The sequence below is a fragment of the Diuraphis noxia genome, unplaced genomic scaffold, assembly GCF_037042655.1.
Source record: "Diuraphis noxia isolate RWA-SAM2 unplaced genomic scaffold, SU_Dnox_SAM2 contig0004, whole genome shotgun sequence".
In the NCBI taxonomy this organism is placed as follows: Eukaryota; Metazoa; Arthropoda; class Insecta; order Hemiptera; family Aphididae; genus Diuraphis; species Diuraphis noxia.
In genome coordinates this window covers 11338592-11361330 of record NW_028301714.1, presented here as the reverse complement: position 1 = coordinate 11361330, position 22739 = coordinate 11338592, and the positions used below count along the sequence as shown (strand labels likewise).

Genomic DNA, 22739 nt, shown 5'->3' with positions numbered 1-22739 from the left:
AATAATAAAATATATCATCAAATACAATTATTATATTATATTATTTATTTTCCTGACGTTTTAAGTATATGATTCAAATGTGGCTTGATTTTTCAAATATTTGTATTATATATTTATATTGTATTTGAATAAGTTCTAAAAATAAAATATTTAAAACCAAGTATAAACAAACTTAACCATTTGTATTTAAATGTATGAATGACCTTATAATTTTCTATAATTAAGGTTATAAGCTGAACCCATTTAATTATAGCAAAAGCATGAAACAATAATAATAAGCTTATATAAGTTAAAAGGTTTCTTAACACTACCTACATAATATTTAAAAACAACAGTAATGTAATTTACCTATAAAAGAAAAATATTAAAATGATTTATAAGGATTATGGTTGAAATCATTGTTCTATCTTCATAAAGTTTGAAGTGAAATTAATTATGTTTTATCTGTATGCTTCTCTATAACCTAAGATTTTAATTTGAAAGAAATTATGTTACAAAAAGTTTTTAAATCCGTATAAAATATTCCACAATATATTCCAAGATATATTCTACATAATATCATAAGTCTACTCTTAAAGCTTGAAAAAAACAGAACTTAAAATGTAATCATAAAATCTTAGGTAATTATTCATTTATGGTAGGTACTCTAACTGTATATATGGATATTTAAAACGGATTCCAAAGGTCTACATTTTGGATTAAAATATAAAAGGTGTAGTTTACAATGACTTTACTACTAAATAATTAAATCTTATTTTAGACTTCTGCATAAATAAAACATATTATATTACAAAAAATATTAAAAATGTGTTATAAAGTACAAATAAATTGATTTTGATTAATATCAGATATTAAATCGGTGTCTTAATAATTAGATGTTCTCATTATTTAGTATTCTGATTCTGATTCTTGTTATTAAAATATAAAAATTAAAATACAACGAGAAGTTCCGTAATCTGATTTCTGTTGAATTTTAATTTTTTATATATATATGCGTATGTATAAGTAAAATAATGAAAAACTATGTTTATTTATTTAATAGTTTTATACTCACAAGAGTCAAAGATACAATGTATGATGTTATATCATAGCACATATTATTATCATCAAATAATAATTATAATAATTTATATATTAAATTTAACATATATTATACATTCTCAACACTATTTATTCTATATAAAACATTGTTTATTTAAAAAAAATTTAAATAAATATTTAGAAACTAAAATGTTTTTCTATTTGTCCATTTATCAATACTAAAATTATAAATGCAAACTAAAAACAAATATCGATAATGACTATCGTCTATTATTATAAATCAAAAATTAATTTTTTATTCTATAAATACTGAATAAAAAATTTTTAGTTTCTTATGAAATTGTTATTTTTTAATATCCTATAAACAGTGATCATAAAATGCAATTTCACAAAAAAATATTATTAAGCAATACATGCTATTTTTAGCAACCATATAAATTATGTAAATGTTTCATTAGTATGGTGGTATTTGGAAAGTTTTATTTAATGAACGCTAAAAACATTATCTTCAATTCAACTCAAAGTTGAGTTAAGTTATCAATACATATACATGTAATATTAAATATAAATAATGCATAAGTATAAGTCATAGAGAATAATATATTATTTAATAATTGTATATCTGATTAAATACAAAATATCCATCTTATATAAAATAATTATGCACCAACACATGCATTAATAATTAAAGTGGTGTAAATATGATAAAGAGATACAGAAAATAGATTTTTCCCATGCGGTTATACTCTAAATATCAAAACTATAACAATAGTCTATAACAACAAATTAATACATTGATTAATGATTAGTCTTTAAAATATATAGATTGTGTTGAATGGTTTTTTCAAAACTTTAACTTAACAGTTATTTATCCTAATTTAATAATTATTATGTAATGTATATAAGTTTCCAGTTTTAATTGATCCGTCGTCACACGTCGGAAGTTAAAACCAGTTGACCAACAAATCCACAAACGTTGATAAAAAAGTGGTAGTCATAATTTCTAACAGTCATCATAATCACAAACTTTCAAAAAAAAGTCATCGTTCAAATTCACACATTTCTATACATCAATACCAAACATTTTTTACTAAATCATACCGTTCAATAGCATATTCATTTGTATCAATACATACTACGCACATTTATTTAAAATTACATTATCCTTTAAATCGCACACCAATCATTTAACCATTATTATTCAATTAAAAAATGACTGAACGATTAAAACAAATTATTCAGAATTCTATATTGACTACATCCAATAATGTTCTAACAGAGAATCCACGCGCCCCCTCCATCCACCAATAAAAAATATTTTGGATAATATTTAAGGTTTTTCTGAAATTTCTTTTTTGACTAGTTGAGGTTAGGTTAGGTTACTAGATTTGACACTCTTCCACAAAAAAATTTACTTCCAAGTATACATTTGTCCATAAAATTTACGATTATGGTATTTCTTATGTCAAAAATTAACTGAATAATAATGATGATCACAATAAAAACTATGCCTAATATTATGGTAATATAATATAAGGTTATACAACTTAAACCGAAACGTGTAAATAAAAATCCAAAATTGGTACTTATGTGATTGTTAATGTTAAAAAAACAACGTAGAAGATTAGTTTTTATGTTACAAAACATGCATTGTAGTTTTTGCAAAATATTATGCACCTAGTTCTACTTAAAAATTATGAATATATACAACCTATAGATTTTGTTAAGTGTATACCAAACAAGCAAACAACATATAAAATATGGTTATTTATAGAAATTAATATTTTTTTAGTTTTTTTTTTTTTAGAATGATAAAATTACATTTTGAAAACAGCTGGCAAATGTATACACATTACACACCAGTTTTTAACAATATCGATTTTAATTATTTCGTCGTAATTCATATAATAATAGTACGAGTTTGAGTCTCCAGAGACATACAACTTTGACTAACTTATTATTTATTTAACATGATTTAGATGCATTAAAGTTATAATATTTAAAACATTTTTCTAGTGTTAGGACATAGGATTAATTTAAAATCATAAATAAAAGATCGTATATATGTAATTTTTATTTTTGAATTACTATTAAAAATACCATCAGTTTATATATATATATATATATAAAATAAAAATTGTTTTTCATATTCTAATAAAAAATACACCCATCACATTGTAAATTTCAGACATTCAAGTATTTTATTTTAATATTTTATAATGAAAATCGTGGACCACATACAATCGACCAAAAACAATTCAAACACGAGGTGTAAAAGATATCTATAATGGGAGATGCCATGGCGGTATATGTATAATGAATTGTCGGTGATATTAAAGACGTATAATAATCCACGACTTCACTAGAGAGAAAAATTATGTCCTCTTTTTTCCAATATAAATTGCGTTGGTTTCTAACATTGTCAATTTTCTCCATTAAAATTAATAAGAATATCAGTAAATAAAAATTTTGAATGTTAACTATTAGGTATACTACTTCTAATTAAATGAATATATGAAACTTTTGTTGCACTCCTACAAGAAAAAAATATATCAGGCAAATGTCAACTATAAAAAAAGTACATTAATGAAATTATGTGTCTTTGTTTTTAATTATTGGTTGAATAAACAATTTAATAATGCAAAAAACTATAATATTTCATTAGGCTATAAAATTATACAATTCATTCGATTTATCTACATATTTTTGTAATACAGCATAATGTTTAATGATATATTAGAAATTAGTGTTGTTAAAATGTTTAGTAAAGTAAGAAAAAATTTTAATTTTAACCTTTAAAAAAATTTAGTTTAATGATCAAAGTTTAAAAGGTTAATTTTATCTGCTTCTTATAGGTACTTATACCGGCAGATAAAGAACATGCTTAATTAACTATTCGAGTTAATATAAATTTAATCAGTGTTGTAATGAACAAAAAATGATTTACAAAAGATTTAATCAAGAAATTGAAAGAAAAGAAACTCCCATTTCTTGGCTTTCGATATTATAATATTATTGTAATTATCTATCAAAAATTATAAAAAAAATTTACAATTTGTTGTAACTAAAAAATAAAAAGTCAATTTTTGTTATTATTTGCAAGCGTATTTATATATATTTAGCCCTTCTCATCCTAATAATGGTTGATGATTTTCTAAAATGTATTCCTTTTTCCCTAAAGAATATCAATCTAACAAATGTTCGTGTAATGAAATTATTGACATCTTCCCATAATTTTATGTTCTGTTTACACAACTTAACAACAAATTACAATTCTCTTTATTAAATTTGAATTTATATATAAATTATTTTTAAATTAAGGATTCGTTATATGAATTATACATTTAACATAATATAGCCATTTTTAAACTAACCTAACAAGAAATACATCCTTTAAGATGTTTATGGACCTAATTAATATTTTTACTATAATTGCATTTTAAATCTACCAAAAAATTTTCTATAAAATCTCCAGCCAAAATCCAAAAACTTCAAGCAAAAATTCAAAATTGTAAATTGCGTAATTTGAAAAAAAAATGGTCTGAAATTCAAATGTATATTATATTGCAAGAAACCACGAAACTTTTTTAAGACATAAATTATGTGTAGTGATATTTAAAAAAAATTCAATTTATAAATATATTATCTTTTCATTATATCTTACCCATTTTTAATTTTGTTTCTCACGTGGTAGTAAGCAAATTACTGCTTAAAACTCGCAAAAGAAGAAAAATAATTTTACCACGAAAACACATAATGGTTATAATAACAGCATTGAAGATATTTAAAAAAATTACATTTTGAAACAATATTTCGTGACGTATATTTATGGTGAAGCGCACTTTACTGGCAACCGCACTGTAATGACACATGGGGTTGAGTGACACAAGCCCACCGTGATACTGATAGAATGCAAACAGCTTTGTTAGATGGCCGCTAGGCCGCAGTGGTTGTTAAACACCTCCCATTACATTTTGGACGCCCTGCCGATGGCTGTTGAAGATTACTCAATTATTATATTGTATGGTCAAATGATAAATCTGCAAGGGACGAAAATATTTTTTTTGCTTTTCGTCAGTGGTAAATATCGTAACCAATACAATGCAATACATATATGTATGTATGAAAATTGTACTTTTTACTTATACTATAGCAAAATAAACGATTTATTACGATCTCAAGTTAATTGAGAATAACTAATTGAAATTAATACAAAATCGTGTATCTTAATGTATAGTCTACAATGACATCAAAAATCGTAACATCTAAGATCTAAAATTGTAAATAGGTACCTAATATAAGTTTGATTAAAATGTGTTTATAGTTCAAAAAAGTAGATTAAATTATTATCAACCTGAACAATTATAAGTAAATCTTAAGTAAAAATTAAATCGTATAAAATATTGAAGTATATATGAAATATTTATGAAATATTTATCATTACAAATTATCCTCGTTCATTTTTAAGAGTCAATAAGATAAATAAATTGAATAAAAATTGACAAGTAGCTACCATTCTGTTATACATTAGTTGCTGAGCAAATCATTAAAATGGATGTGTTGTATTTTAATGCAATGATAAATTATTGCAAACGAAAAACGATACTCAACGGGTCATCTGAGCATATCTGATTTCAAAAATAAAAAGATTTACTATAAATTAACAAAAAAAAATTAATAAAAATCGAAAACATCTCATAGCTATAAATAGCTATTTAATTCACGCTTGTCTTTTAAGTAGGGATCCCTACTTTGTCAAAAATTAAACCTATATAATTAGTTTATGTGGAAGATGGAATTTGAGCATTGCCAATAAAGGTTGCGGACATTCTAAGGAATGAAGTGTGAAGGTAATTTGAGAGGATTTTGATGGACTAACTTGGATTTTCCAGTGGTGAAACTAGGTGTTTAGCACAGTTAGGTGGTTTTGGGTGGTTTTGGGTTTTTTTGGACAGCTTGGACGGGATCTTTGTCAATAGCAGTGTCATCCACGAACGTACCAAGTAGTGTCGTGTTTTCGTTTAGAGGTAGGTCGCTGGTAGACGTTGAATAGGAAGGGAGCTAAGTCACTGCCTTGAGGAACACTAGCAGTTTCTATTTGAGAGTTGGATAAGGCTTATCTTAGATTTAATCAACAATAAAGATCTTTTAATGTCTTTATTACCATTCATTTAGAATTATAAGTGAAACAACGATTATATTGGTTTTACAATGATGTTTATTTTTTTATATGTTTAAAAGTATAAAAAATACTTTAACATCAACTCCTAGAGAGGCTCTTAGTGACAAGTTGAATCTGGTTGAAAATGTCAAGTATATTTATATATATTATAATCAGATTAACTAAAACTAAAATAATATAATTTATATCACTTTTTCAAATTTTATAAAGTAACACTAAATTTGTAAAGTTATTATTATTTTTTTTTTTTTAATTGATCTTATTAACATCGGCAGCGAAGGCCATTAGTTACAATTTGTTTATAGTACATTTTTAAATTTAAATTTTATTATACAAGTTTATCTTGATTAGGAATTTGATGATTTGTGTGATGTTGATTGCGTCGGGTCCGAGGGCTGCATCTATTGTGTTGGGTTTTTCAAAATGTCTATGTTATTATTTTAATAATTTAATTAAGGTTTAATAATTTACTGCAGTAGGTACATTATTAGTTTATATTATATGTTATAATGTGTCACTAAATATTGACTTATAATATTTATACATTGATAAAAAAGAGTTAGAGAGGACTGATACACCTTTATACATTCTTACTTTACACGTGTTTAGCTTAATAAGCGATATCAATGTTCAGACCCAAAAATATAAAGCATAGTAAGAAAAACGATTCCGTGGCTCATGTCACGTTTACGTAGCTTAGATACAAAGGACATCTTCTACACATCAGTGGTTTAAGTTATTTTATCCAAAAAGGTCTGAATATTGAAAGCAAAAATACATAATATCACAATACAGCAGTTTAGCTAATGTATATATTAACCGGATAATGTCATCATTAACCGATCATATCTAACGTTCTTGTTATAAATAATGTGATTTTAGGTGGTTGTAGTATTATGTGTTTCTTACATTTTATACTAATATTCTATATTATTTTACAGGTATTAAATCTATGTTGATAAAATTGTTATCATTGTTAGTTGCCTAATAATCATGAACTAAGGTATATCTTAGTTCATGCTAACAATTAAAATAAAATGTATCGACCAATCACATGTATATCTTTGATAGGTAAGATAGGTAAGTTAATAGGCATCGGTATATTATAACCATAGATACAATGAAGACATTAATAAATAAGGATAGGCTACTGTGGCTATATTTTTTGTAAATGGTATTTCAAAAGCCGAAGTGGTTATTATGATTTATGGTAGGTAAAGTGAGCTGATTATTTACCACACTCCGATCCTGTAGAAACTAGCTTGCATTTAATATAGGATCCATATCTTCAACCTATTCATTATTTTATTATATCTTACTATGGTCATAATTATGACTCATAAGCATAAACCGTGACAGTATGGGCCTCGAATTAAATTTTAAAATTATAATATAAAGTAATAACGTGAAAATTATGAATTAAAATCGTAATAACACCATTAAATCTACAAGTTAGTGGTGCAAAGTTTTATTTTGAGTGTTTCTAAACCATAAATCTTACGAATGAAAAACAAAATAATATAAAAAGCTTTGAGTTAATAATAATTTTGAAAGTGAGACCAGCCGACCAGTGTGCTATTAATCTGAAACGGAACTGATGTAACCCACTAGAGATAATTTATTATATTCTTTTCTGACAAGCATATTATATACGTGTACACAAGTCACATCGGTTAATCTTGAAGAACCAAGCGAAGTGACACGAACCAATGAATACCTAAAAATGTAATATTATAATTCAAAATATCAGTGATTTAAAATGATATCTATAAAACACGATAAGGGAATACAATGTTACGTAGATTCATATCAAAACATAGTAGATATATGTAGCTCAACAGCTTCAGTTTAAATTACTATGAATAAACTTCAATACTTCGTTGAATAATGTTAGTAAAGTATAAAGATTAGTGTCCTACTAGACAGGATTCGCCTCCAAAATGCCTATCACATATTATACTTTTTATATTTTTATTGCCTACTAAAAAAATGACAATTTTTAAACTTCTACTATTTATAGTTAACTTTTTAATGATCTGTGATTTTTAAAGTAAACTATTTTTATTTTAGTTTTAGGCTTATTCTTTCAAGATAGTTACTATACACTCAAAAAAAAAATATGTATGCAATGCTATGCTCTAATTGTTAACATTTAAAAATTGAATATAGAATATAGAATATATAAAATATATATAAATATATATATATTATTTATATATGTATATATATATATATATATTAATATATATCAATATATAATATATAAACATATAGAATATACTCAGTTGTATGTGTGTGTAAAGTAAATAAATGTATGTTTTATATTTGACGTATTGCCCAAAACTAATACCAAAATATTTTTCATTAAGTACGCACGATGCAATATATCAATATAAATATGCGAGACATTTTTCTGACATCAAAAATATAAATTATCTCGAATATTTATCAGTTTTTAATAAGTTGGATATCGTTTGTAAGTTATATAATGTCAGAATATTATTTTAAAATGACACAAAATACAATAAATACTTACGAATTGTTTGTCGACGAGATTAAGTTTTTTTTTTTTAATTGATCATAATCAATATTTATATGTACGAATTAACTATATTATAGGTTTAAGTCTGTCTAATCCATACACAATTACACACTATTAAATTATTTATAAACTAAGTACTTCTAAAATCGTTGAAAGTAGCACGATACTCTTTCACAAATTCTGAGCTAGCTTATCATTAAATTTTAGATTTTAACACGATGGAATTTATTGGTTTTATGAAAATACACTTTTTTTATAACACGTCAGGTCATAACAAAATTGGATTTGGGAGATTTCAATATTACTTATTTTACTGTAATTAAAAAAAAACCTGTCTTTGACATTTAAAATTCAATAAAATGTAATAAAAATGTAATTGAATTAATTATCAAAATATCTTAATCTTCATTAAATATAGAATTTTTAATATTTTTCAATATACATATTTATTTCGTTCAGTTTTGTTTTTCTCTTTGGTACGTTTTATAAATGTATATATCACCTGTATAAAATATCTAGAATGACAATATTTTTTTTATCAACTTTAAAAATTAAACTACAGCATTCTTTTTATTTTTAAATTTCGAGCGAATCAGGAATGTACTAATTTTATGCATAAAAAGTGTATACGTATATAATTTTAAATTATCAAATTACGCTTATAATTTATATTACATTTCCTGAACTGCATGATCTATGTTAGTGAAGTTATTTAAACTACAAAAAAATAACTGAATAGATCACAAAATATTAAATTAATTAATTTGGTCTTTACAGTCGTTTTAATTTATTAAATTGATACAAACCTATTGAATATCAACAGGCGTCTTTTAACATTTTAAATGAACTTATATTATATATTTTTTTTTTTTTTTTTGTAAGGGAAACCCACAGAAACATAGGCCATTGGGTGTGAGGTGGTTGGTAGGGGTTATTTTTGTGTATTTGTTTGTAGGTGTTTAAGTTGGTAGGGTTGTAACACGTGTTTGTGTATGTGTGGCAAGGACATGCTGCAATGCTAAAACTCCCGGGTGGTCACCCATCCGGGAGCTAGCAACTGCGGCTGGTATACGTACGCTCAGTGCGTTTCCGCAGATTGAGTGTATGACCGCACCTCACCAAGCCACTATTATATAGGTAGATACATTTAATTAAAAAATAAAAGGTCAAAGTTGTGTGGACACGTCAGTTCGTATCTCAGACCTCAGTCGTTTGCAGTTTATCACATTTGTCTTCTACGACACTCTTTTATTATGGCTTAATATAACTATTATTTCTTTCACAGAGTAAATACTCTAACTGTTTTTTTTTTTTTAATTAATTCTTTCAAAGACAACAGTATAAAGTCCAATTGCAGTTTCACCACAACTATTCGTATTTTCTGTGTATCGGCTTTAATGATGACTATTCTGTGGTTGACTCTTTACGCTATTATTTTTAAATAATGTTTGAATATAAGACGAACAATTGTTGCAATATTGCTTAGTACCTATATTCATACAATTCTATTATATAATATTGTAAATTATTTATATATATATATATATATATATATATATAAAATATAAATATTAAATATCATTATAAATGTACCTATAGGTATGTCATAAACTCATAACTATATAAGTTAATTTTGTACTAATCACTAATTATGCTTAAAAACAAAAAACTACTTCAAAATTGTCCTGATTGAAAAAATATCAAAATAATTTACAACCTAACGAGTTATCTTAAACTACCAATGTGCTTGATACTAATATTAATTACGATTAACATTAATTATCAATAGTTATAAAGATATTATATGAAAAAAATTAATCTTCAATTTAATCTACAAAGTGTACAGCGTAGCTATATAGTACCCAAATTCAATGAATTCGTTATAAATTTCACAGGCAAAAATTAAAACAAAAACTTTTTATAATGATTCTTTTCTAATTATGATGATTATGTTTAGGGTGTTTTATAGCGTTGATAAAAACAGACCATCATTGTAAACTGTTAAATTTAATTTTAAATTTATATTGATGGTCCATTATGCAGTGACTTTGATATCAACAATAAATAAACTTACCTCTGATCTATTAGTTTATTTTAAAATTTAAGACACTATATTTATTCACCTGTCTTTATAATAATCTAGGTATATTGTTTTTTTCAAATTAACATCTCAGGATAATTCAATATATAATCGGATACAAAATTTATCTTAAATTCATGTATGTCAGATACACTTTATAATAATAATAAAAAAAAACATCATAAATGAGAACTTACCGATGAGGATTGTGAATCAATACTTGGTATAATAGGACAATGAGATGTGACGTAGTTGAGCTGATTTTGATATTTTAATATTTTTTTCTGAGCTGAAGAGTGAGCTCGAAACGAGGTGACGCTGAGTTTCATAATGCCTGTTTAACATAAGACACAAATAAACAAATTTAATATTAACAAAAAATATAATACAGTACACAAATTTTTAGTTAATATTAATAAAATAATCTAGAATTTACACAAATTATTTTGATATGCCAATGAGGTAAATGTTGGAAATTTTTCATGAATGTTCAATAACTATACATTTTCAATAAATAGTAACATATTTTGCTTATTTATTTTCATTAATAAAACTACTTTATAATTCTGCATAACTATAATAAACATACGCCTAACTATATAGTTACCTAACATAAAATAAACTGTTTAATAATTCTTTAGTATAATAACTTATAAATTATATAATATAATAGACGAAGGATAAAAATAGTGAGACATCTGCTTCAATAGTAATATTAAACATTATTTTAACACAGACTTAAAATTATCTCAAATGATATGATAGTTTTTTCTTTAGGCTAAACGATTATTATTATATAATGTAACTGTAAAGGAAATACAATTGATAAGGTATAATTTAAAATTCGTTTTTTATATATAAAATGTTTTATAATAATACCAAACAATAATTTTTTAATTTTTATCAATTACATTAGTAAGCTGTTATTGCTATTTTATTTATGACCCTAATTCAATGACGAAAGCACTAATGCTGATCACTTATATTACTATACTCAATAGGCGCAATATTTTTCTCTTATACGCAGAGCTGAAAGTTTTTATTTCTCTTTTGGTCAGTTCTTGTGGGTTTCCAATCGGTTCAGCTATTAAGAAATTACGACTATCTAGGTGGACGGATAATAGGCGGCTATCAAATATCTTGTACAACCTCCTCTACACTCAGGATATAGTAATAATAACCAGCGACCCATTTCATCTTGTACAAGGTTCTATTTGAGAAATATACTGTCTAACTTATCTGCTGGTGTTTCTAAATGCGTGTTAGGAATGATTGGTTTATCGTAAATCATTGAAATACAACATAAAGCCACTAGAAGATAATATATATTGTGTGTGTAAATCGTTAATATCCAGTAACTTGGCTAACACGCTTAATTTTACGAAATAGAGAAGAAAATCATCACTGTATGGTATTTAATATTGTCTCGCCACTCGCATGAGGGTGATAATATTCTGTTTAGTAATTCGCTTATTTTGAAATATTTATGCCTTACTCAGTATTTTACCATTTTTAGAATAGTAAGCCATTGAAAAACATATAGTATACAAAAATTAAATGATGACTGTTTCTATCAAATTCTGCAAGATACTCAAACATTACATACAATAACTCATCAATTGGGAATCTCTTTATATATTTTTTCCTCGTCAAGAAAGGTCGGTCAATTATTTATTAACTTGGTTTATAAAAAAAAAAACTCGTTACAACAATTTGTGATCATTATATTGTTGAAAATGAAAACATGTAAGGTATAAAATACGTAGAATGTTATGTATTTGTATGAAACACACTTTAATATTACTACACTATTCCAATTTATTCTACAAAACTTGCTAGTTGCAAATAAAGTATCACAATATGATTCATATAGTTAGGGACACGGAAAATGATCTATGACCCCCTCCCAGCCCGTTGTTCATACCCTACCATAGTGACACAAAATATTGGTGCACAACATTATACCACCACGCTGCCGTTACATATACAGGGTGTTACACAGAGATCTGATATTCTGACAAATGAAATAACTTTTGTTCTAATCAATATTTTAAAAAAATTTCTTTTAAATATAATTCATAGACACTTGCGCTACATTTTTAGAATACATTTTTTATTTTTTATATTTTAATACTGAAAATAAAAACTTAAAAATTGATAAAAAATTTTTTTGAAATAGCCAATTTGTAAATCTGATTTTTAGAAAAATGTATACGGTAAAAACACTTATTTAAGTCAAATGGCTGGTTTTTTACAATTTTTTTAAATATCAATATTTTCGTCAAGTAAATTACGATCTAGTTTATGTTAGAAACCTTTTAATTTCAAATAATAATAAAGTTTTTTAAAAATATTTGATAAAACATTTTTAAATAAGTGCATGTTAAAATCTAATTATTTTTTTTTATTGTATTTATTTTAACAATATGTGATGTATAACCTATAAATTACTATAATTTACATAACGAAAATATTGATATTTTAAAATTGTAAAAAATCAGCCTTTTGACTTAAATAAGTGTTTTTACCGTATAAATTTTTCTGAAAATCAAATTTACAAATTGGCTATATTGAATATTTCGAAAAAAAAATTTGTCAATTTTTAAGTTTTTTATTTTCAGTATTAAAAAATAAAAAATGTATTATAAAAATGTAGCGCAAGTGTCTATGGATTATATTTAAAAGAAATTTTTAAAAAATATTGATTAATTAGAACAAAAGTTATTTCATTTGTCAAAATGTCAGATCTCTTTGAGACACCTGTATAGTATAATAAATAAATACATAATTTATTTCATCATGAATTATAAAACTATAAAATAAATAGCTTATAAAAATATCACCTTATCCAATAGGTAATAAAAATTATACTCATATAAACAATACGATGTTTCGAAAAAAATGGGGACTATTTGTTTTATGATTTGACGACCACTATCAAAATCTGCCACTTGGCAAATATTGGTCACAGATAATTTTTATTGTCCCCAACTATAGTCTTTCGTTTCAGTTTTTGAAAGCAATCAGTAATCTAAAATAACATTGTTTAAAATTGATGTCACTATAAAAGTACTCGAATGCATGGCTACCAATTTTCTAACTACGTGACATTTTAATTTTCTACTCAATGGATATTAATATTAATCGTTTCAATATATTTACATATGACTTTGTAGACCATAGTATGGGAAACATTCCTCTACTGTTAATACAAATCCAAATTTATTGTAAAAATATATACAATATGTATAGATAATAAAAGGGGGCTTGGAAATAAAAAATCACTTAGTTGTCTCAAGATAAGGTTTAAAAAATAAAGTAGATACATAAAGTATTTATTAATAAAGTAATTATATATAACCTATATATTTATAGATTATGGTTGTGATAATTATAGGCAAACACACGATTTAAGATATTTTATTAAATTATGGGTAAATATAAAAACAAATAACAGTAAATAATATTGTCAATATGGGGGGGAGGTTTCAGCCTGTAGTTAACCACCCACCCCCCTGTGAACGCCACTGGTATAAGCTGATATTTAATAATATTGATAGGTATATCAACAATAACAAACTATTAACCTGATATCTCTGCAATAAATTTGTTTCAAAGAAAGAATTTTATATTATTATATAATTAGTTTTGTTCACCTATCGTAATTGTATCAACCTTACTTATTTTATATTATTATTATTTATAAATTATAATAAAACAACAATTATTTTATTAAAATTAATATAGTTAGATATGTAAAACATGATAATAATAACATGTAACATGTAATGGTTTTAACAGCATAGGTTTCTACTGCAGGTGACGCCTATTATTGAATTACATGGAAACTAAAGGTAGTAAGGTACTCTCACTTACACAATGACCGACATTTAATGTTACCCGATACATTCAATTATACGGGCATTAAATTAGTTTTCATAAAATGTAGAAATCGAAATTGAATGACATTCATATACGTTGTAACCTCGTTTTAAATATTCCATCGTTAGTATTTACAGAAAGATATTTTTAATGCAAGCAGCTTATACATCAGAAAATATTTACCATTTGTGTTGTTTTATTTTATTTTAACATTTTATGTTTCTAAACATAAAATGTTGAATACACCTTGTATCCACATTGTGTCATTTAGTTGTTTAGTAATTTAGTACACTCGCAGAGTGAGCATCGCTGAACCTGGTTTTGTAATAATTTAAACAACTATAGTATATTAATATAGTGTATAGGTATATGATTATTACAATATTACATAAATATGTTTAACACATGGTTTTTTTGTAATAAAAACATAAGTAAGTTAGTCGCTCTGCATTATAGTAGATGTCAATAACTCTCCATCACGGTAACTAATTTATGAGTTAAATTTGAATTCAATGATAAATTATTGCATTCCTATCAAAAACGATTCTGATCAAAGATTTTGATAATATTATATTGAACTAATTTTTGCTAAATATAATTCATATAAACTTTACAATGTGATAATTATATATTACTTATTATTATAATATTACACATAATATTTCTAGCTGTTTTCAACTTGGCCAGGGTACTATAGAACGGTGTGAAGAGGTTTGTCGTACAAATAGCTTAAAATGAATCGAAATATTTTTAAAAACGTATTGTCTATTATAAATAACTATATATCTTTGGTAGCGAATTCCTACGAGTATAATGATAATATTTTTAAAATTATTAGAAAATTACTAATGGCATTAGTTATCTTTTAAACATCCAGTTACAATTTTAACTTTAAATTACTGTAAAAAAATGCTTTCGTGTATTATTGAAATTTTTAGATTTCTGTATAAAAACAACATTATATGAAAAACCTTATATTAAATTAAATCCCCCAGCTTAAGCTTTAGCTATTATAATTGAATTTTTTTTTAAGTTTTCTAGAAAATGTTAATATAAATATTTTGTGAGAGATACAGGTTTCTAGTTATTTATTTTTCAATTTGGTAAGTACAGCAAAATAATAAAACTTATTTGATAAAAAACTGATTTTTGAGTAGATTTTCTTGGTTTTCCTTATTATTATTTTTTTTTTTTTTTTGAAAAATAGTAAATACCTTCTGTGAATTATTTGATTTTGACCCCCCAACCAGATCCAATTTACTACCAGAAACTACCACTTAAATTTAAGATCAAACGATTTTTTAGTACTCTTAAAAGTGATGTCAGACACAAAAAAATAAATATTATTATAAGATGTATTCTATTTCCTATTTCATTCGGAACATTTTTGTATTGAAATATTATCTTTTAATATTTATAGGGTTTTTTAATTGAAAAATATGTGTTTTGTAATAAATGAATTGAGAATTTATAGATGGTATAAATATTGTTCGTTCATAGTATTTCCTATTAAAACTATTCTATACAATATAACATATTATTCATTATGCATATTAGTTACTAGTGTTATTACAAAGAAAAATTAAATCCTTATAAAAATGGAATTAATAATGCATCTATATTTTATTTTATATTTATCTTAGATATTTCATTTACTTTATAGTCAATAGACAACATAATTTATTTTTATAGTTTTTAGTCGTAAATAAAGTGCATTATTCAAAAAAATTATTTATACTTTTATCAATGCAAATTTAAATTTATATACCTATTTTTAAGTCACAGAACGAAGGGAAGTAAGTTTATAACCCAAAAATACTCAAATATTTTAGCTAAATATACAGTGTTAATATAATATGTCAAGACAATATGGCGATCGTAACAAACAATGCGAAAATTAAGAAAGTAAACACTGAAAAAATACGATAAAATATCACCTTCTTTAGGTGTATTAAATAGACACTAGGAAACTTGTGGTACAATTTGGGTCTAAAAAGTAAAAGTATTAGAGTAATACATTCATTATTTATTATCTAATAAAAAGTAAATATAACTCGATGGATTAAGAGGATACTACACCCGTTGTGTATTGTATCCGTCTTACTAAAGTATGTTACATTAAATTTTCTACTTCGTTCAGCAGAACCAATTTTATGTTAGTCTTTTATTAAAAGAGTGAATTGGCCTAATTGATTGACAATAATTAAACTTAAAAGTAATAAGAATATTATCAAGGGCATCTCACAGAATTACATTGTTATAAACAATATAAACTTATAACTTACTTTCAATTAAAAATATCAATAGAACCTACGGCGAGATTCGCTAAATAATATTTTCATATTTAAATTTAGCTATAGATTGATTCACTTTAATATTACATATGTTTAATACTAAAAGCAAATTTACTATGTTATACGTTTGTAAGACATGCGAATAAAACAACTTTACAAACAACAATTTAATCTAAATTATGTAAAATAAACATAATAAAATAAATTCTCAATTTATGATCCTATAGGTATATCATAAAACAATAAAATTGTATAAACACACATTTAAATTTAAAAAAAAATCAAATCAAAATACATAGTACATACATCTAAAATACATCTTAAAATAATTATTAAACGTAATTTAAACAATTTATGATATTATTTTGTTTTGAGTTTAAAGTAACTTTAATCTTAATTATACCTACATTATAAGTTAAATAAATAAATTATTATACACGGTTTTAAACGGTATTTAGAAACTAAAGTTTTTAATAAATGAATTAGTATATACGTTTTTCAAATGGTATTTAGAATCATAAGTTTGAAATATTTAAGTATTAAGAGTACTAAGTTCGTCTAAAAATGGAGGGAAAATATTTTACCATGTAGGTTATTTATCGGTAGTATATGGTACAACAGCAGTATCATATGGATGACACTTTTTGCGTTTATAAGACGTTATGGAGATCAATAAAATGACAGTGTTTGTAATGCACGTCATGCATCATTAATTATTCTGACCCAAACGGTGAATACCATGTTAAAACTGAAAGGGTAAAAATGTTTGCTTTATATTAGTTATTTTAAGAAAAAAAACTATTACCTCACGTGTAAAAACTGATGAGATAAATATTTATGAACATAATTCAGATATCTCGTTAATTTGACTAATACAATATGTTTTAGTTTTGATCAAAATTTTTTTTTATTTTAAATTTATCTTCGGATACAAATTTTTTACTCATCTACGTGTTACAGTAACATTATTTGAAAACTTTATAGACTTAAAAACTTGTTATTTATACATTCAAATATTATAGTCTAGTTTATAGTACCTAGTTATAGTAATATTCAACATTAAGAAATATATAAAAAAAATTCAAAATAGTTACTCTGTCATTGTCATGGTAGTATCCTACTTTCGTATAGTTAACTACATTTAATTTGCAAATTTATCTTTTTAGTCGGTATTACATACTCACAATTTTTTTCTTTTATATAAAAGAAAAAATATACATTTTGTGGACAGAACACAGAAAAACAGAAAATTACGTACAATATGTATTATTGTTATATAAAAATATTACTCATTTGAGGTATACTTAACTTAAATATATTATAAGACTCACTAGAAACGTATGTAAGTAATGTATGTTACCGTACCTTTTAAAGTTTTTCTTCTATTAGAGAAAAAGGAAATACTAAAAAAGCCAGGATGAGTCTGAACATTAAACAAAATACAACAATAAATGGTTTTATTTAATTTAGATTTTGTTGTCAATTCTCAATTACTCACATTATTGCAAAGAAATTTCCAAGCAACCATCTACTAAAAAAAGTTTTTTAAATCGTTTGAAATGCTTTCAAATATCCATTAATAATTCGTCAAACTTTTATAAATATATCAAAAAAAAAAAAAAAAAAATGGAACAATGAGACCATTGAATTCATCTTACAAGGAGGCGTTTCCCACTTTTATCCTTCATGGCATTATTTTTTAATTAGAAGTATTCATAAATTCTCAATACATTGTTTACACTTTTAATATAATTCATTATTTACTAATAGCAACAATCAACCCTACTGATCTAAAAAAATAAACAATGTCATGGGCAATCAATATCATAAATGTGAGCATTTTTGTTAATATTGGATAATAGAATATATTAGTTAATACAAAATAAATTATAAAATATGTAGACAAACTTACAATTTATTTTATTAGTATTTGATTTTTAAAAAGGTATCGGAAATTCCTATTTGGACAGTACTTCCTATATTATCGTTTTGCGCAGCAATGTAGATATATATACCACAATAATTATGAATAATACTATAATAGTATCAAGTATATTGTTTAGTATTAGGTGAAGAAGTGCAGAAGCTAATTTCTGATGTTAATTATTTGCTATATGTATATTCTTAAATTCGTTTGCTGAGTATTGTGTTTAAATGTTTTTAATGTTTTTCATCAATAAACTATGGCAGTAGAGGAGTAGTATTGCGCAAACAGACCCTCCTCTGCTGTCAGTTCTAAACCGAAAAAAAAATAGAATAATAGTATGTCATTGTAAATTTGAATGTAGTAAAATTTGAATTTTACTCATATTTTATCTAGGTATATATGTATTTTTTTTTTTTTTTTGAAATTAGAAATTACAATAAATTCTTAACAATATCTATAATAGTCGTAGAAGCGTAAAAAATAACTGTATAACCCTAAAATATTAACCTGTGTGACCTCGACACGACGATCTCAGCTGGTAATCAGCTCAAAACAGTCATGCGGTGCCATATTGAAGATAATTGAACAGGACATAAACAAACGTGGTAAAAAACAATGGTTTCATTTGTGGGGTGGCAAGGTGATGGGCATTTGCCACTGTCTGATTTTAAAAGTAGCCTCATGTGGCGGTGCTCGGTTGTTTCCGTTTAACTATTATTATATTTTGTTAGCACAAAAACATGTCTATTTTTATTTTGTTTGATAAAATATTATATTGTTTACTAAGAAATTTTTATCGCAATGATAAATTGATAATGACTTATTAATGATAATTAGTAGATGAAATATATTTATATTTAGACGCATTATGCTAGGACGTAAATGAAATTTTGTATTTACCTATGTGTGTATCAATAGTGATTAAAATCAAAATTTCTTACAGTTTTATTTCTAAAATCTAAAATCAATACAAATTCTTAAAACAACAACGTCAACAACCGACCCGTTCTCATTCTTCAGACTTCAAAATTAGAATGAATCGACCAAATATGGAACATGATGTTCAGAACATTACCTGTATTTATATGTGGGTTTTTTACGATAACTTAGCTTTAAATTGAGTTATGAGCATTTTTAATTTATGCTTTTTTATACACGCATAACTTACTACAAAATTGAATATCCTATAAACCTATACACAAACACAGATAATTTTCTTAAATCAGGTTTCATAATAGGTCGATTCTCTCTAATTTTTAAACCAAGAGAGCTAAACGTGATCTGCTGAGCGTAAATGTGCTATGTTACGCACTTGACGGAGACAACAAATGACTGTGTAGCGTCCTCTTAACTTTGACAGTCATATACGGAAGTACGATGCACTTTATTCATTTTGACACTTTCACTGTTGTGTTGAATTTAGTTTAGTAAGTACATTCAATTTTATTTTTTCGGCATATTCCCTTTAATTTTTTAATATAAACAAATGTCTTTAAAAAAATAGGTGGTACGACCAGGCTTGCCAGTAAAAAAATGTAATTAGTTGAAATTTCAAAAATCTCAAACAATTTCTAATATGCTTAAAAAATAGACAAGACTTGAACCAGTAGACAGTTTTTTTTTTTATTATCTGCTACCTTATGCAAATGATGTCGCTACCTGGTTATTTAAAACATTTGCATTATTCACAAGAATTAGTGTACAAAAATATTGAAATTATAATATAAGTGTGATAAGATGCTAACTTGATAAAAATGTAAGTAGATTCGGATTTCACGACATTTAACGCAGTCACAGATGGTTACGCGAAAACTGTTTACTTGAGAATCATTGAATATTGGATGATCACCGTTTTTCCAAATCTGATAAACGATGAAAAAAATCACTGTTTCATATGCATTGTTGATCTGGTAAAACGCATCAACTCATTTTTCTAGGATGTTGCGTCAAAGTAATACTCAAATATAAATTATTCTTAAAAGCTATAATATGTTTATTATGTTCACAAATTTCTTGTACTGTCGTCTTTATGATAGAATTTTAGTTATTATTATAGTTACTCAAATTTAATGTAACAAAATTAAAATAAACCCTACCCATAAGGTAATTATGACTACGTATAATATAATATTTCAAAAAATGTCTAGTCTTTAAATGCAGAAAATTTTTTTAAGTGGTTTCAATTCTTTATGTATAGGTACTTAAAAACTACTAAACTCAGATTTTGAATGAATGCATAATTTATGTAAACAGATTGATTGAGCCTACTCAAAAAACCACCCTGTTCGTATATTATAATCACTATACTTATATATTGTCTGTACATGGGACCACGACGTATTTAGAGAGTGCTTAGGGAAATCGCAATGGGTGTAATTTTTTATGTGGGTACATTTGAATTTCTAATTGTTGGTTGTAAGTTTTTAACAAATATTATTAGATTGTTAAAAAACTTTTCATATTTATCTTTTTATTATACTCAAATCGTGTAAAATTTATTTATTTTTCTTTCAATGTTAAATTTGTTTTCTTGTTTCATTATTAAACATAGGTACATAAAATTAAATATTACTATCAAACATTTGTATTGATATTTACGGTGAAAAACAACACAATGAATACCAAGCCACAAACATTTTAAATATGTCATTGCACTGTACTTATATAAATTAAATTAAATTAGTTACTCGCCTGTCAAAAATTAATATCATTTAAATCATATTCTAAGTTAACATGGTATTGAGTCTCATGAGAGATTATTTAATTTAAAATTGCATATTATAAAAACTCAAGTTCTAGTAAGCGACTGTATACATTTAGCGATACAGCATATTGAAACATCATGAACTATCATAAATATCATAATATTAAAAAATTATGGTTAAAAATCCAATATTTACTTTACTTTGGTAAACATTGAAGGAAGTACTAAAACATTTTAAACTGTGGAAAAAACGGTGTATTTAATAAATTTAAAAGTTTTCAGTAACAAAATATAAGTATTGGTTCTATACCGTCTATACCTAATTGTTTTATTATAAACAGAGTGTACCCAACTGAAATAATTCACAGACATAATTAATTAACGTCCATAATACAAAACTATAAATTTATTCTAATAGATTATATATATATTCTTATATATATATATATAAATAGTTTTTATTAATTAGAATAAAATTTATAACATACTAGTACTAAGTCATAATTACATTTTTCAATCATTTCTATTATATCTTGTGAATATTTTTTTTATTGATCACCATTATTTATTATTGTATACCTACGTTAAGTATTTTATTAATAATTTTTAAATTTTTATACTAATACATAATTTATAAATAATTAGACCCTTCAATAATAACTATAAAATAAGTTATAATCACTAAAATATATATATATAATTAAATTATCATGATTATTATCAATGATTACTTTTCGAAAAAAAATTTTTACCACACTTAGGTAACATATAATAATATTTTGTATTTAACTTTCGAAAGAGGAGTTAGGAGAAACGGTGGTTTGTAAACTATTATACTGTCCAGTATCAACGACTCCGCTTACCAATTTCCGAGTAAAATTTATCCAAGCAATATACATACTATAGTACTATACGTCTTGTATAATAAATGTTTTGAAAACCTGAGCTTTTTATTTTATATAAATATCGATAAGTTGATAGTAATGATTTCCGGTTTTGATATTATACATTTAAACGATTGTTTTATTAAAATATTATAAAATGTACACTTTTGTATTAACGACTTAAGCTTTTAACGGCTTACCTG

General features: G+C 24.7%; 1 protein-coding gene across 4 annotated transcripts in view; it reads right to left on the bottom strand.

Moving 5' to 3' along the window:
- Window positions 1–22739, bottom strand: part of LOC107172037 (uncharacterized) — a 143948-nt gene that overhangs the window by 115052 nt on the left and 6157 nt on the right. For 2 of the 4 annotated variants that reach the window (XM_089226857.1, XM_089226858.1), the window contains exon 2: window positions 11043–11179. The exons of 1 other annotated variant lie outside the window; for it this stretch is intronic. In XM_089226857.1, the coding sequence (XP_089082983.1) occupies window positions 11043–11174 (132 nt within the window). In that variant the 5' untranslated portion in view covers window positions 11175–11179. Of the gene's footprint in view, window positions 1–4705; window positions 4915–11042; window positions 11180–22739 lie in introns of those variants that run through there. One more of the 4 variants, XM_089226859.1, reaches the window with a different exon arrangement.